Source organism: Terrapene carolina, unplaced genomic scaffold, assembly GCF_002925995.2.
Source record: "Terrapene carolina triunguis isolate 2854851 unplaced genomic scaffold, T_m_triunguis-2.0 Scaffold173, whole genome shotgun sequence".
NCBI lineage: Eukaryota > Metazoa > Chordata > Testudines > Emydidae > Terrapene > Terrapene triunguis.
Window position 1 is genome coordinate 687341 of NW_020664524.1, and position 14182 is coordinate 701522.

The window sequence follows — 14182 nt, forward strand, 5'->3', positions numbered from 1 at the left end:
CCACGAAAGCTTATGCTCCCAATACTTCTGTTAGTCTTAAAGGTGCCACAGGACCCTCTGTTGCTATTAACAGTTAAGTGTTTGCATCATCACTTTAATGACCACACTGGCAGCACTAATATTTTTTGGAAACAAACTTTTATTGTGTTTTCTATATTTTTCTCCTCTCTAAAGTGCCTGAGGATTATACTGTCAAAGAAGCAGAGCTAAAGATGGGAAGCCTGTTGGGACTGTGTCATGGAAAAGCTCCAACTTCCACTCAGGTAAAAGAGTAGGGATACACAGAAAGAGGATTTGGCACAAAAGAGCTTTGATCATTTTACATTTTCCAATATTCCTGATTTGTATTTTCTCGTCATAACACTTTGTAGAGTTAATAGCAGTATAGGAGAAATGCTCGTTCCTTTTATGAAATATGCTAATGGGCTTACTCACTTTGCAGACTTAGGGGTAACAGGAACATTGTCATTTACTAGACTCAGCACCTTCCCTGCCTTATTTCATTTTTAACTGTAAGATGAACCTGGACTGCCTATTGTATGTTTTGCCAGAAGAGGATTTCAGTGCTGTTTGTTTTGTTAGAGAGACAATCCTGCTGTAATTAACCAACATGCACATGCAGTGAATACAAAGAAAACTTAACTCTGTTTTCATTCTTAACTATATCTTCTGAGAGTTTAGATAAGTAATTATGATGGACTCCCCCATATTTGTACTGTATCTGAAGTAGTCTGTTTTAGCTTTATTCTGGAATTAAAAATCATGTAAATCTATTATATGTATATATAAAATCATGCTGCATGATTTCTGAACTTTAATTTGACATGCTATCCTTTTCTTAGCTCTTCTTGTATTTTGTTGTTGGGAGTGATCTGCAGGGAGCCCCAGAGATGGAGATAGTAGTGGAAGAGACTGCATCTGTGAGAGAGGTAATTACAGGAGTTCTCCAATGCCAGCTCCTCTGCACCTGGATACTCCTTGCTTGCTACTGTGTATTGCTTCAAAATAGCATCCATGTTACAGCAGGTGCCCCGAGGAAATTGATTTATTGGGGAAAACTTCAAAAGTAGAAAAGGGGAGAGAAATGTCTTGAGTTCCTTAAAGATGGTGGGGAGAGGAGTCTGCCTGTGGACTGGTCAGAATCCAGCTGACTTAGACATGGTCATGTGATCGTCTTTACAAGTAGTGTCACTTTATTAGTCATATGGGACTATGTAATACTATGACAGGGCGGATCACGATTAAGTGGGGTGTAAGTGGCTGGATCTGCAATTTTGTTGTGGAATTAGTCTTTTTGAAAACTGAAGCGAGGTCTGTGTTTTGGAGTCGTGTCTTTAAAACACGCATATGTTGGTCCTGTGGATTTTTAAGGCAAAGTGTTGGTGCTGAACATAAGGACACACATTATGTGAGTTCAAAATCTTTTGGAAGACACTTTTACATATAGTTTTTTAACCTCCATCCCATGGGTGTATAGAAGTCAAGAGGTTTTCTCCCACAAATTAATGCAAATATAAGAAACATCTGCCTGCCCTCATAGCAGATGCCCTGCTGCTGCCACAGCAGTTCTCATTGCAACTAGCATAAACTTGTAGTATCTACCACGCACATAGTTTAGACTAAAAGTAATCAGAAGGAGTTGGGCTTTTTAAGATTCTGGCTTTATTTTAGTAAAGGAAACCTGTGGGAGGAAGTTGTTGTGTCAAACTCCTACACAACAGAAGTCCTCTCATAGAAGTGATAAATGGATAGCACAAGTCTATTTTCTGACAGGCTGTGAAAGCTGCTTCCTCTAGAATATTAAAATTGTATATGTATACATTTATACATGAAAACAATTTTATATTCTAAGGCGGGGTGGGCAAACTTTTTGGCCTGAGGGCCACATCGGGGTTCTGAAACTGTATGGAGGGCCAGGTAGGGAAGGCTGTGCCTCCCCAAACAGCCTGTCTGCCCCCTCCCACTTCCCGCCCCCTGACTGCCCCCCTCAGAACCTCCGACCCATCCACCACCCCCCGCTCCTTGTCCCCTGACCACCCCCTCCCAGGACCATCCACCCCTAACTGCCCCCCTGGAACCCCGCCCCCTATCCAACCCCCCCTGCTCCCTGTCCCCTGACTGCTCTGACTCCTATCCACACCCTCACCCTCTGACAGGCCCCCCGGGACTCCCACGCCTATCCAACCGATCCCTGTCCCCTGACTGCCCCCCGGGATATGCTGCCCCTTATCCAATCTCCCCACTCCCTGCCCCCTTACCATGCCACTCAGAGCACCAGGACTGGCAGCTGTAAGTAGTACACCATAAGTAGCACATTCCTACGGAGAGCAATTTAATACACTACACCGGCGGCTCTCGCAGCCGTGCTGCCTGGCAAGAGCTCGCAGCCCCGCCACCCAAAGCACTGACGGCACAGCGAACTAGCCTCCCCAGCCGGGAGCTCAAGGGCCAGGCAGGATGGTCCCGCGGGCGGGATGTGGTCTGCGGGTCGTAGTTTGCCCACCTCTGTTCTAAGGGCTCAGATATGGCTTTCCGACAAGCGTCAAGTAAGGGTTTGCGTGCAGTTCTGTTCATTAAGATAGTAGCAGATCAGGTTACACTTTGGAAAATCTAGTTTTGTAAATGAAATTATTTTTCAAATTATGTACTGGGGTTAAATATCACCATGTATTTTTCTTTTCTTTCAGTGTCTAAACGTAATGCTGGAGAAATCTGGGTTACCAGGTTAGTTGTACAAGGTAGTTTGTCTAATGTGTTCAGTGTTTTCCAGATTCCTTTTGCACACCCTACAAGCTTAAAAAGTAATTGTTTAAAATTAAGCTCATTTGCATCATTGTGAGATGCAGTGAAAGAGAGAGGATTTATTGAGCTTAGAGAAAATGAATGAAGGTCTGGAATCTCAGCCCAATAAAGTTCATGCTTTGTACTTTGCCAGTCTAAATTGGGCAAAAACTCACCCTTGACTTCATTGATCACAATAAATAAAAAGAGATCTTTAAATCACTTTCCCAAAGCAAAGCTGTAAAAGTGAAATTAATGGTAAAATTGCATCTGTGAGCATGTGCTTTGGACCATTCCATAATTAAAAGTGCTAAATGAAATGAGCATGCAGAAGCTATTTAGTGATTGACTGTCTATATTGGTGGTTTTGTCAGCACAGCATTTCTCATTGCTGCTGGTTAAAAAATGGAAATAGCTTGAAAAAAGGAGAGAAAAAGGAGCATGCCATCATTTCCTCTATCTTGAGCACTGAAATTAATATGTATTAAATACAATGTTCTATGTTAGTGTATAGTAAAGGTTGCAAATTTAAGCAAGTCAGATAATAGAAAAGTTCATGTTCAAAAAACATTTTCATCTACATTCATTTACTTGTATTAGAATACATGTTAAGCAGCCAAGCTAAAAACTAAAACTTCTCTGTATGTGTATGCGCCACCCAGTAGGTAAATTCATGTTTGAAAAACATTAACCTCATTAATTTCTGTAAGTATAGATTTCCCTGCCATGAAAGCAATAGTACTGTGCTCCTTACGTGTTCTCATTTTATATCACCAACCCTGAAAAGCTGAATTAGGCCTTAATTTGAACTTCATGTGGAACTAGGTGCTCTTTCTAATAAAATTTGTGTTTCAAATCACTTGGATTCTTTTTTTCCCCCACTTAAAAAGACTGTTGGACATGCTTTTTTCCTGTACTTTAAGAAGATAATTCTGTCTGGATTTAGGGATTTTAGTTTAGGAAGGTCAAATTTTAGACCTTAAAATGCAAATATATATAAATATTTTTATAATACTTTCCTCAGAGGAAAAATTCAAGAACAAACATAACTGCTCTTCCATAATGCTTTGTACTCACTCTGCTCTTTCTATGGCAGTAATTAACATATTATAATCCCAGAACTAGTGCAAATCAGCCCTGAAATTTTGGAGGTAGTAAAAATACCCTTTTCTTACAGCAACAGTTGTGTTCATTTTTAAGAGGCCATCATCAGCTTAAATCGTACATCTGTTTGAAAATATACCTACAAGTAACGCTTAACATTTTTGTAACTGAAAATTAATTTTTCTCAATTTTTTTCATTCTGTTTTCTTTGTATTTGACAGCATTTTTTGAAGCCGACAATTCACTTCCCCTCTATATCTTATTAGTTTCCTCTGGTTAGGGCGGGGTGGCCAACTGGTGGCTCCAGAGCCACATGCGGCTCTTCAAAAGAAAATCTGCGGTTCTTGCCAGGAGTCAACTCTGGGGAAAAAATGTTGGGTGCTCAGCACCCACTGGCAGCCCTATCAGTCCCCTGCCCCTCCAGCGCCTGCCGGCGCCCCCCCCATCAGCACCTGCCCCTCCCGCCTGCCATGATCAGCTGTTTCAGGGTGTTGTAGCTCTGGGAGGGAGGGGGAGGAGCGAGGACGCGGCACCCAGCCCCCCTCCCTTCCCCAGCGCCTTCCACCGTGATCAGATGTTTCGCGGTATTGCGGCAGCTCAGGAAGGGAGGGGGAAGAGCGAGGACGCGGCGCCCAGCCCCTCTCCCTCCCCCAGCACCTCCTGCCACGATCAGCTGTTTCAACCTGGTGCACAGCCTCTCCCCTCCCTTGCCGCCTCCTCCGTCCCCTTGCCCGCTGCCTGTGTTTCGCGCCAGGAGGCTCTGGGAGGGAGAGGGGGAGGAGCAAGGACACAGCTCACTGGGGGAGGGGGCGGAATGGGGCAGGAAGAGGCAGGGCGAAGGTGGGGCAGGGGCAGGAAGTGACAGAGTGGGGGTGGGGACTTGGTGAAAGGGGTGGAGTGAAAGGCGGGGCCTGTGGCAGAGCCAGGTGTCCAGCAACCCCTGGCTGGAGCCTGTGTCTCCTTCAATAAAGTACACAGTGACTACTAGCTGGTGTGGAAATTTTTTATCAAAATTTTTCTTACACCATCTAACAATGGAAGGCAAGTTCAAACAGAAAAGAAAATACACAGATGAAAATGGAGGCTTGCAACAGGAGGTGGAGAATGAGTACTTTTTTGTTGAATGTAATGGTAAGGCCATGTGTCGTCTTTGCCAGATGTGTGTCTTTCAGTTCAAATCTTCAAACTTGCAGCGTCATTTCGCTTCTAGCCATGCACATGTGGATCAAGAATTCCCACAAGGTTCTGAACTCTGCACTTTAAAACTGGAAACTTTGAAAAAACAAACAGATGTAGAAGCCCAGTTCTTCACCAGATTTGCCAACCTATCGCAAACTGTAACGTTAGCCTCCTATTATGTGGCCTGGCACATAGCCTGTGCAAAAAAGCCTTACTCTGAAGACAAGTTTATAAAAATGTGCCTCAATGATGTGATTTCAACCCTGTCACCCGCGAATGAGAATCTACAGAAGAAAATTTCTGGCCTGCAGCTTTCACGCTACACAATAGAACGCAGAATCTCCGACCTGAACAGTGACATTGCATTGCAACTGCACTTGCAACTTCAGCAGTGTGAGTATTTGAGCATCGCTTTGGATGAGTTGTGCAATGTACAGGATAAACCTCAATTATCGGTATTTGTCTGGACTGTGTCTGACGACTGTGATGTAACGGAAGAACTCCTGGATATCATGCCATTAAAGGATAGAACTCGTGGACGAGATCTAAAGGGGAGGCATTGATGTTGCTAGTTGCGAAACACCACTTCTCTTTACAGAAGCTCACTGCTATTGCAACGGACGGGGCTCCATCCATGTGGGGAATCTGTGAATGGATTGGTAGGGCTTTGTAAGTCTGATGATAGTTTTCCCGAATTTTGGACATTTCACTGTATTATTCATCGGGAGAAACTGGTATCTAAAAATCTCAAATTTGATCACGTCATGAAACCAGTCTTGCAAATTGTGAATTTCATTCGCTCAAATGCACTCAATCACAAACCATTTCAAAATCTAATTGAAGAACTTGATGAAGACAACTTCCCTGCTGATTTGCCATTTCACTGCGCAGTTCGGTGGCTCTCGAGGGGTAAAGTTATTTCCTGTTTATTTGAGCTCCTGGAACCAGTAAAATTGTTTATGGAGGAGAAGCAAAGAATAGACCCTGAGCTTACAGATCCTGGGTGGGTTCTAGACTTGGAATTTCTTGCAGACATGCTGCTGCATTTGGATAAACTTAACATGGACTTACAAGGAAAATTCCGGTTGCTGTCTGATCTAGTGCAAAGTGTATTTGTGTTCATGAACAAACTGCAGTTGTTTCACAGACAAATGCTTGAGGGAGAGCTGACATACTTTCCCTCAATGTCATAACTTCCAGACAGATCAAAAGAAGATGCAGCAGAACCCCTAAAACAGAGCACAACTAGATATGCGAGCATGATTAAAGATCTTAAGGACAGTTTTGAGGAAAGATTCCAAGATTTGCAGCAGAAAAGACCTCAAATCAGATTTCTGATTGACCCTTTTAGTGCTGAAGCCGATTGTCTGAAGCCCCCTTTAGTCACTGACGAAGCAACATCCCAGATGGAAATAATAGAACTTTTGGAAGATGACAGATTGAAATCTGTTCAGAAGACAGAGGGGATCCTTACTTTCTGGAAATCTGTACCCAAGGATAAATACCCCAACATCAGAGGTGCGACCCTAAAATTAATCTTGATGTTTGCCTCGACCTATCTTTGTGAGTCTGTTTTCTCAACACTCAAACATGTGAAATCCAAGCAGCGATCCGTTTTAATAGACAGCCACTTAAGCTAACTGCTGCGTGTGAGCACAACTGAACACAAACCAAACTTCAAGGGAATTGTTGAAAGCAAAGATTGCCAGAAGTCCTACTAAATAAAACGTTAAGACAAGTTGTTGTTATTATCGTTAACTATACCTTACAAATGGATAATATACATTATCAAATTACACCTCTACCTCGATATAAAGCTGTCCTCGGAAGCCAAAAAATCTTACCACGTTATAGGTGAAACCGTGTTATATTGAACTTGCTTTGATCCACCGGAGTGCGCAGCCCCGCCCCACCCGGAGCACTGCTTTACCGCGTTATATCCAAATTTGTGTTATATTGGGTCGCGTTATATCGAGGTAGAGGCGTGTATAATGTGTGTGTGTGTGTGTGTGTGTGTGTGTGTGTGTGTGTGTGTGTATAATCATTCCATAATACTGTGGCTCTTTAGCAATGTACATTGGTAAATTCTGGCTCGTTCTCAGGCTCAGGTTGGCCATCCTTGGGTTAGGGGAAGAGAGAGCGTGAGAGAGAGAAACATTTATAAAATAGGAAAATGTGGTTGCAAAACGACAAATTGTTTTAGGGAGTTGAGCATGTGTGGTATCTATAACTAGTTTTAATTTTTCTCTTAAATTTGGCATCCATTTAATCTCTAACATTTGTCAAAGTTGAGAAATGTATGAATTACCCTTGGGAAGAGTATGTTTACATATTCTTTTGTAATAGTGATATTTTGCTGACTGTTTTCAGTGTTCTGCTTTTTGCAGGTGACAACTGGCATTTGAGAAGAATCGATTGGTGCTCTGAAGCTGGAGAAGCATTAAGTGAGGAAGTAAGAGAACCCTATGTTTTACATTAAAAAGCAAATATGTTAAGGGCTCCTAGGTCTGTGGTATATTGCAGGCCACATCCTATTTTATGTTGTTGGTGATTTGGCAAGGGTGAGCATGTACACACATACAGAATATGTAACACACAAAGTATTTGCCTTGTAGTGATTTGCTGTGGCTATTGTTAAAGATTTTCCATAAAATTGTTTCCTGAAGCCTAGGATTTGGTGTGTTAGGAGCTTTGAGACCTACTGATAAGTGCTAGGTATTATTATTTATTGATAACTTAGTTTGCTTCAGAGGAAATGGGAACCAGAGAGCAATAGGACGCCTATTAAACTTGCAACACAGACCCATATAAAGGGAAGACTTGTACATTGGTGTCGACATTTGGTCAGGTGGTGGCACAACACAATACTCCAAATTCCTGCTCCGTCTAGTGCAGCTGAACAGTTGTTGAGTCTCCATCAAGTAATCAGCAGCCAGATGAAGTTTAAGAACATAAGAACGGCCATACTGGGTCAGACCAAAGGTCCATCTAGCCCAGTATCCTGTCTACTGATAGTGGCCAATGCCAGGTGCCCCAGAGGGAGTGAACCTAACAGGTAATGATCAAGTGATCTCTCTCCTGCCATCCATCTCCACCCTCTGACAAACAGAGGCTAGGGACACCATTCCTTACCCATCCTGGCTAATAGTACAGAAAGTGAGTAAAGTTTGATTTTTGCATAAAATGCTCTTGTATGGAAAAACAACCCCCTGTGGCTTTAAGGCCTGCACACCCAGAATGCTTTTTACAAGTGAAAAAACTCATTCATTTAACAAAACACACTATGCTTTCTGCTCCCTCAGGGTGCCAGACTGAAGGAGCTTAATGTCTGCAGTGGAGATACTTTGGTCATAACTGAAGGGAAACTGCCACCCAAGGTAACATTTTCACTTTGTGTCATGCTACAGTTGGGCAGATCCTAAGCCATTTAGAACGTTATAAGTCAAAAACAAAGCCTGAAACTCCACCTGGTAACCAACAGGTAGCCAGTCCAGATCTGTACAGTAAAGTGCACATGGTGAGAGACTCTACTTAGCAGGCCACCACATTTTGTATCAGGTTGTTCACAAATGGTTTTAAAATGTGTAGAGCACATTGCAATAGGCTTGAAGTGAAGTGACAAAGAAGTGTGTGATGATACGTCTGCCTCAGAAAGAAATGGTTGCAACCTCCTGATCAGATGTGGACAGAGAGAGTCATCTTGGTCATTTCCACTTCCTGATCATCTAAGAGCAGTCGGGAATCTAACCAGAGCCCCATAATGTGAAGCAATGTCACCAAAGGTGGACAAACACCCCTGTCAGAGGGGCAGATGTAATCTTTGTCATACAGCCTGATGCTTTTCCCCAAACTAGCAATGTCACTTAGGTCTTATGTTAATTAAGCCTCAGTCAGCTAGTTCTTACCATGTCTCAGTCTCTACCAGACTCTGAGTAAGGGGTTCGTTGCACCTATTGGAGACAAAACGGGGTGACGTCATTATGCTGTAACCAGTTTTGTCACTAACCCTCTCCGTGGGCCCTATACAGGTAGAACAAACAGGAATCCGAGGCCCGTGCAGGAGTCCTTTACACAAAACAAGATTAGAAAAAAAACAAAGATGGAAAATTAACATTGCAGATTAATATTCTTCTCTGTTGATGCAAAAATCAAACTTAACTTACTTGTAATAGTACAGAAAGTGAGTAATCAAGTATTTTTCATTCACTGTACAGGGATTCCTGAAAGTGCCCATCTGGTGGTACAAGCCTTTGATGCACTTTGGACAGCAAGAGAGCATGCAGGATCAAGTGAACTGCATGATGGGGGCATTGCGAGTATCTCCAGCAGGAGGTGAGTTGTAGGTGTTCAGAAGTAAAGATTTCCAAGAACTTCTTGAGTAGAGAGAGTTGCCTTTTGCAAAACCAAATGGCCAGCCCATATTTACCAATTAGGCAACAATATTTGTAGAATATCTTCTTGAAGGGCCTGATGTTTTATGGGTTGTACAATCTTCTTCTGATCCTTGTAGTAGGAAGAGAACCTAAGTAGGAAGAGAGCCCTTGTATTAGAGGCTCGGTATGAGGCAGGACCTGCTCACAGAATCTGGCAAGAACAGGGCTAATAATGCAAAAATACACTTTCCTAAGAAGTGCTAAGCACAAAGTTCTTATGGAAACACATTCTGATATTAAGTGGTACCAGAACATTCCAATATTAAGGATGGTACATAAGCATTTCCCAAGAATAACAGGAACGCACTGACCCCTCCTAAAAGATAAGGTTAGGATGACAGTACGTAATAGAAGTGTTTTAATTGAACCAACATGTACAAGGTGATGGGTAATAACTAGCCACCTCAGAGTGCACTAACTAACTATGTCAGAGGCACTACTACCTTGTTTGTATTAGGGTATAAAAATGTATTTCAGAGGGAGTATCTTTGTCCAGCCGAGGGGGGAATGGAAAGTCCTGCCATTCACTGAGCTGCGTCCATTGTCATGGGCATACACGTCTTAGTATCCTCCTAGAGTCTGCCAGGTGCTATTACCGTGCTTTGTCAACAGTAAACCTGGCTGGGTGCCTTCATACCTTAACGGATCTTGTTATTGGGTGGATCGCTCCAGTTCTGCTGTGACGACTGTTTGTGCAGAGCTGGGGCAGCACACAAAAAAACCATACACATGCAGCCGAACATCTAACCACAATCCTTAGGCTGTGTACGCTGCCCCACAGTTTGGATTACGGGGGTGTGAATAGCAGTGTGCACCAACATGCTGCGCTGTAACTCCTCCCACATAATGTTATATTACATTAATGTAGTCCTATTTGAAGAGGATTACATTAATGCGAACTAGGAACCTTATAGTTTGCACCCACAGCATCCACACTGGTTAGTTACAGCGCAGCACTTCGGTGCTGGTTGCTGTTCACACCTCTGTAATCTGAACTGTGGGATAGTGTAGATATGTAACTTTTCATAAGCTGTAAAATGATGGGTGAGTACATAAGGCATAAAGAACAGGAGTACTTGTGGCATCTTAGAGACTAACAAATTTATTTGAGCAAAAGCTTTCGCTCAAATAAATTTGTTAGTCTCTAAGGTGCCACAAGTACTCCTGTTCTTTTTGCAGATACAGACTAACACGGCTGCTACTCTGAAACCTAAATAAGGCATAGCTGCTAAGGGTGATGTATACATTGCTTTCTTCTAGAAATGTTTGCTCTTTTAAAATTTATAAAATCAAACAAAACCAATTAAGGTAGGAAGATAAAATGAAGTGGGGAAGGAATAAAAGAAGGTGGAGAAATCATGCAAACTGGAAAAAACAAAGCTACTTTCCACCTCCTGCTGCTGCCAAGCAAAGAAAAAAACCCTCCTCTTCAGTACAGAGTTCTGTTGCATTACAGAAGAACTCGGCATTATCTATCTTTTCTTGTTACTTGTTACCCACTTCCAAATTAGCATAACTGTTCACTAATTAGTATCTCCCACTCTTGCTATGTACAATGTGGAGCTGTACCAAACTTCTTGGAATGCTGTTCAGATAATAGCTTTCATTGGGGCTACCTTGTCAAATTCCTGGTACCTGTGTCGTTGAACACCATCTTAACATGTATTGGCAGAGGAGAAAATCATGTTATTTTACACTCTGCCTTGGTTTCTGATCTACTTAGTAAGCACATTCTTTCTTTCTAATTAAGACGTTATTAGGAGGCAAATCTGACACACCACTCATTTTGAGGTAAACGGTTCAATATTGCCTTTGGGGTTTTAAGAATTTCTTCATTTGTGGTTGACAGTAATCAGTCATAAGCTGAAATTTGGAGTATTAAAACAGGCTGAATTCTTTCTAGTTTTGCATCCTACTAAAGTTATTAGAGGTTTTATCAAATTATATAATAATGGATGGTTAATTAAACAAATGAAAGTGAAATCTCACATTTATTGAACACTGAATTGACTGTTCATTAACTGTTCTAATTTTTAGCAAGGTATTGTATAGAACAGAGGTGGGCAAACTACGGCCCGTGGGCCACATCCGGCCTGTGGGACCGTCCTGCCCGGCTCCTGAGCTCCCGGCCGGGGAGGCTAGCTCCCAGCCCCTCCCCTGCTGTCCCCCCTCCCCTGCAGCCTCAGTTTGCTGCGCCGCCAGCGCTCTGGCCCGCTGCTCCTGCCAGGCAGCATGGCGGCGGGGCTGGCTCCGGCTGGGTGGTGGGGCTGCAAGCTCCTGCTGCTCTGAGTGGCATGGTAAGGAAGTGGAGGGGGGAGGGAGGGTTTGGATATGGGGTAGGGGGTACCAGGGGGCACTCAGGGGACAGGGAACAGGGGGCAGTTGGATGGGGCGGAGGTTCTTGGGGGGGGAGCAGTCAGGGGACTGGGAACGGGGGGTTGGATAGGTGTGGGAGTCCCAAGGGCCCTGTCAGGGGGCGGGGGTGTGGATAGGAGTCAGGGGGGCAGTCAGGGGACAGGAAGCGGGGGGGGGGGGGTGGATAGGGAGTGGGGTCCGGGGGTGGGGCAGTTAGGGACGGGGGTCCCAGGAGGGGGCAGTCAGGGGACAAGGAGCAGGGGGGGTTGGATGGGTCGGAGGTTCTGAGGGGGGCAGTCGGGGGCTGGAAATGGGAGGGGGGTGTATAGGGGGCGGGGGCCAGGCTGTTTGGGGAGGCACAGCCTTCCCTACCCGGCCCTCCATACAGTTTCGCAACCCCGATGTGGCCCTCGGGCCAAAAAGTTTGCCCACCCCGGTATAGAACAATACATGTGGTTATATAATGTCAGTTTTCTTTAACTGTATCTACTGATCTCTTTAAAGATTCCCCAAGATATGTCGAGTCAGACATCGGGCTTTGTTATGCAGGCGATGTGGAAATCTCTGGAGAAGCTTTTCTGGAGGATCTGAAAATTCAGGTTAGATATTATCCTTTCTATGTCACCATACTACTGTGATTCCATAAGTGAGCTATATTAATATATATTTTTTATTTCCTTTTCCCCTCATCTCCAGTATGTTCTGATATGGCATTTGCTTATATGCCATGTTCAGTGGTAAGTACCAACAGGCACTATGAGCATGTAGCTCAGACATTTTCCTAGTATCTGTTTCCTGCAATTGCCATTCTACCTTTCACATGTTCCCAGCTGCTAGAATCATGCTGCACTTCATCTGAAACTTTACCTTTTATGGTTTGCAGGCTTACTTTTATCTTGTTATTGTAAAAGTGATAAATAAGAGAAACACACACCTCTACAAACACTATCAAAAGAACCACTTTCCATTTCTACATTGTTCCTGTATTAGTTTTTTGTGTTTCATATGTTGAATGTAATGATTCAATAAATGCTTTTGGTACTAAGAAGACCTGGTTATGTCATTTTGGAAGATGTGGATTTGGCCTTTTTGGGTGGAATCTAAGATGCATTTTAGTAATTATTCCTGATGCCTTAGCAATTGTAGCTAGCTTTTGGAGAAGAAAACATAACTAACTGAATAGATTTTTATAAATTCCACTGCAAAGGGCACATTATTCACCCAATTGGTTGTTCCATTTTCACTGCATGGGTGACTATCTTCTTAACTATGCTCCATATTACATGTCACTTTTAGGTTAGACTAGAACAGCTTGGTTTCAGCCAAACACTTTTTGTGTGGCCAACTAATATGAAAGGCCATGTTGAACATTTACATCCTTTATGCACATCAAAGAAACCAACTCAGAATGGGAACAGCAGTGTGCATTTGATATACCTTTTGCAAAAGAGTAGGGAAAGCTTATTCGGCACCTGGCTGGAGTGATCATGTCTCATCCCATTCACTTTTAAAACCAAAATATAAACCAGAGTCTGTAAGTGTTTTCAAAGAATCTCAGAACCTGTTTGTTAAACTGAGGAATGTTGGGGAGGGAGTTCACTCAGATTTGTTTTGGGGCTGAAAAGGAAATCCACCCCTTGTAGTCCTCACCGGACAGTAGTTAAGTGGACAACAGAGTAGAAGTAGATCTGTGTAAATTCATTCTCTGTATTTATAATTGCTTAAATACTGCACAGAGGATCAGTCAAATGGGTTACATTGTGTGGCATTACTACATCTTTGCAACTAGACTGGCAACTAAAATTACTGAAGAGATGTTTGGTTTTTTCAGGCCATGACCTTGCCCTTCTTCCAGGAGCTCAGTGTCCCATCACCCGAGTTTCTCAGAGCCTGGACATTGGAAAGTAAGCGCCCAGGCAAGCTTTTACGAAACAACCAGCAACAACTCAAGTAGGTTTCTAATTGAACACTCAACCTTCAGTCTGTTGCAACGCTACATGACTGGATTGTGAGATGGATTGGTGGAGAAATATACCAGTTCAGTCAATATTAACAGAAAACCCATTCCTGGTAATTTCAATGTTGTGAGTTGAGTAACTGTTATAAATTAGATGTTTTTCATCTGGAATATCATGTTTTTGTTTTAATTTTTTTAATCAGGCTAAGTTTATTGGTTATGCTGACTTTTTTTTTTTTTTTTTTTTTTTTTTTTTTTTTTTTTTTTTTTTTTTTGTTTTTTTTTTTTTTTTTTTTTTTTTTTTTTTTTTTTTTTTTTTTTTTTATTTTTTTTTTTTTTTTTTTTTTTTTTTTTTTTTTTTTTTTTTTTTTTT

At 42.6% G+C, this 14182-nt stretch overlaps 1 protein-coding gene across 8 annotated transcripts in view; it reads left to right on the forward strand.

The window, feature by feature from the left end:
• USP40 (ubiquitin specific peptidase 40) overlaps nucleotides 1-14182 on the forward strand; it is a 56089-nt gene that overhangs the window by 28613 nt on the left and 13294 nt on the right. For 7 of the 8 annotated variants that reach the window (XM_026653944.1, XM_026653945.1, XM_026653942.2 and 4 more), the window contains 8 exons: nucleotides 175-263; nucleotides 843-929; nucleotides 2688-2724; nucleotides 7452-7516; nucleotides 8367-8441; nucleotides 9279-9396; nucleotides 12357-12451; nucleotides 13684-13802. In XM_026653944.1, the coding sequence (XP_026509729.1) occupies nucleotides 175-263; nucleotides 843-929; nucleotides 2688-2724; nucleotides 7452-7516; nucleotides 8367-8441; nucleotides 9279-9396; nucleotides 12357-12451; nucleotides 13684-13802 (685 nt within the window). The remainder of the gene's footprint in view (nucleotides 1-174; nucleotides 264-842; nucleotides 930-2687; nucleotides 2725-7451; nucleotides 7517-8366; nucleotides 8442-9278; nucleotides 9397-12356; nucleotides 12452-13683; nucleotides 13803-14182) is intronic. The other variant, XM_026653949.2, reaches the window with a different exon arrangement.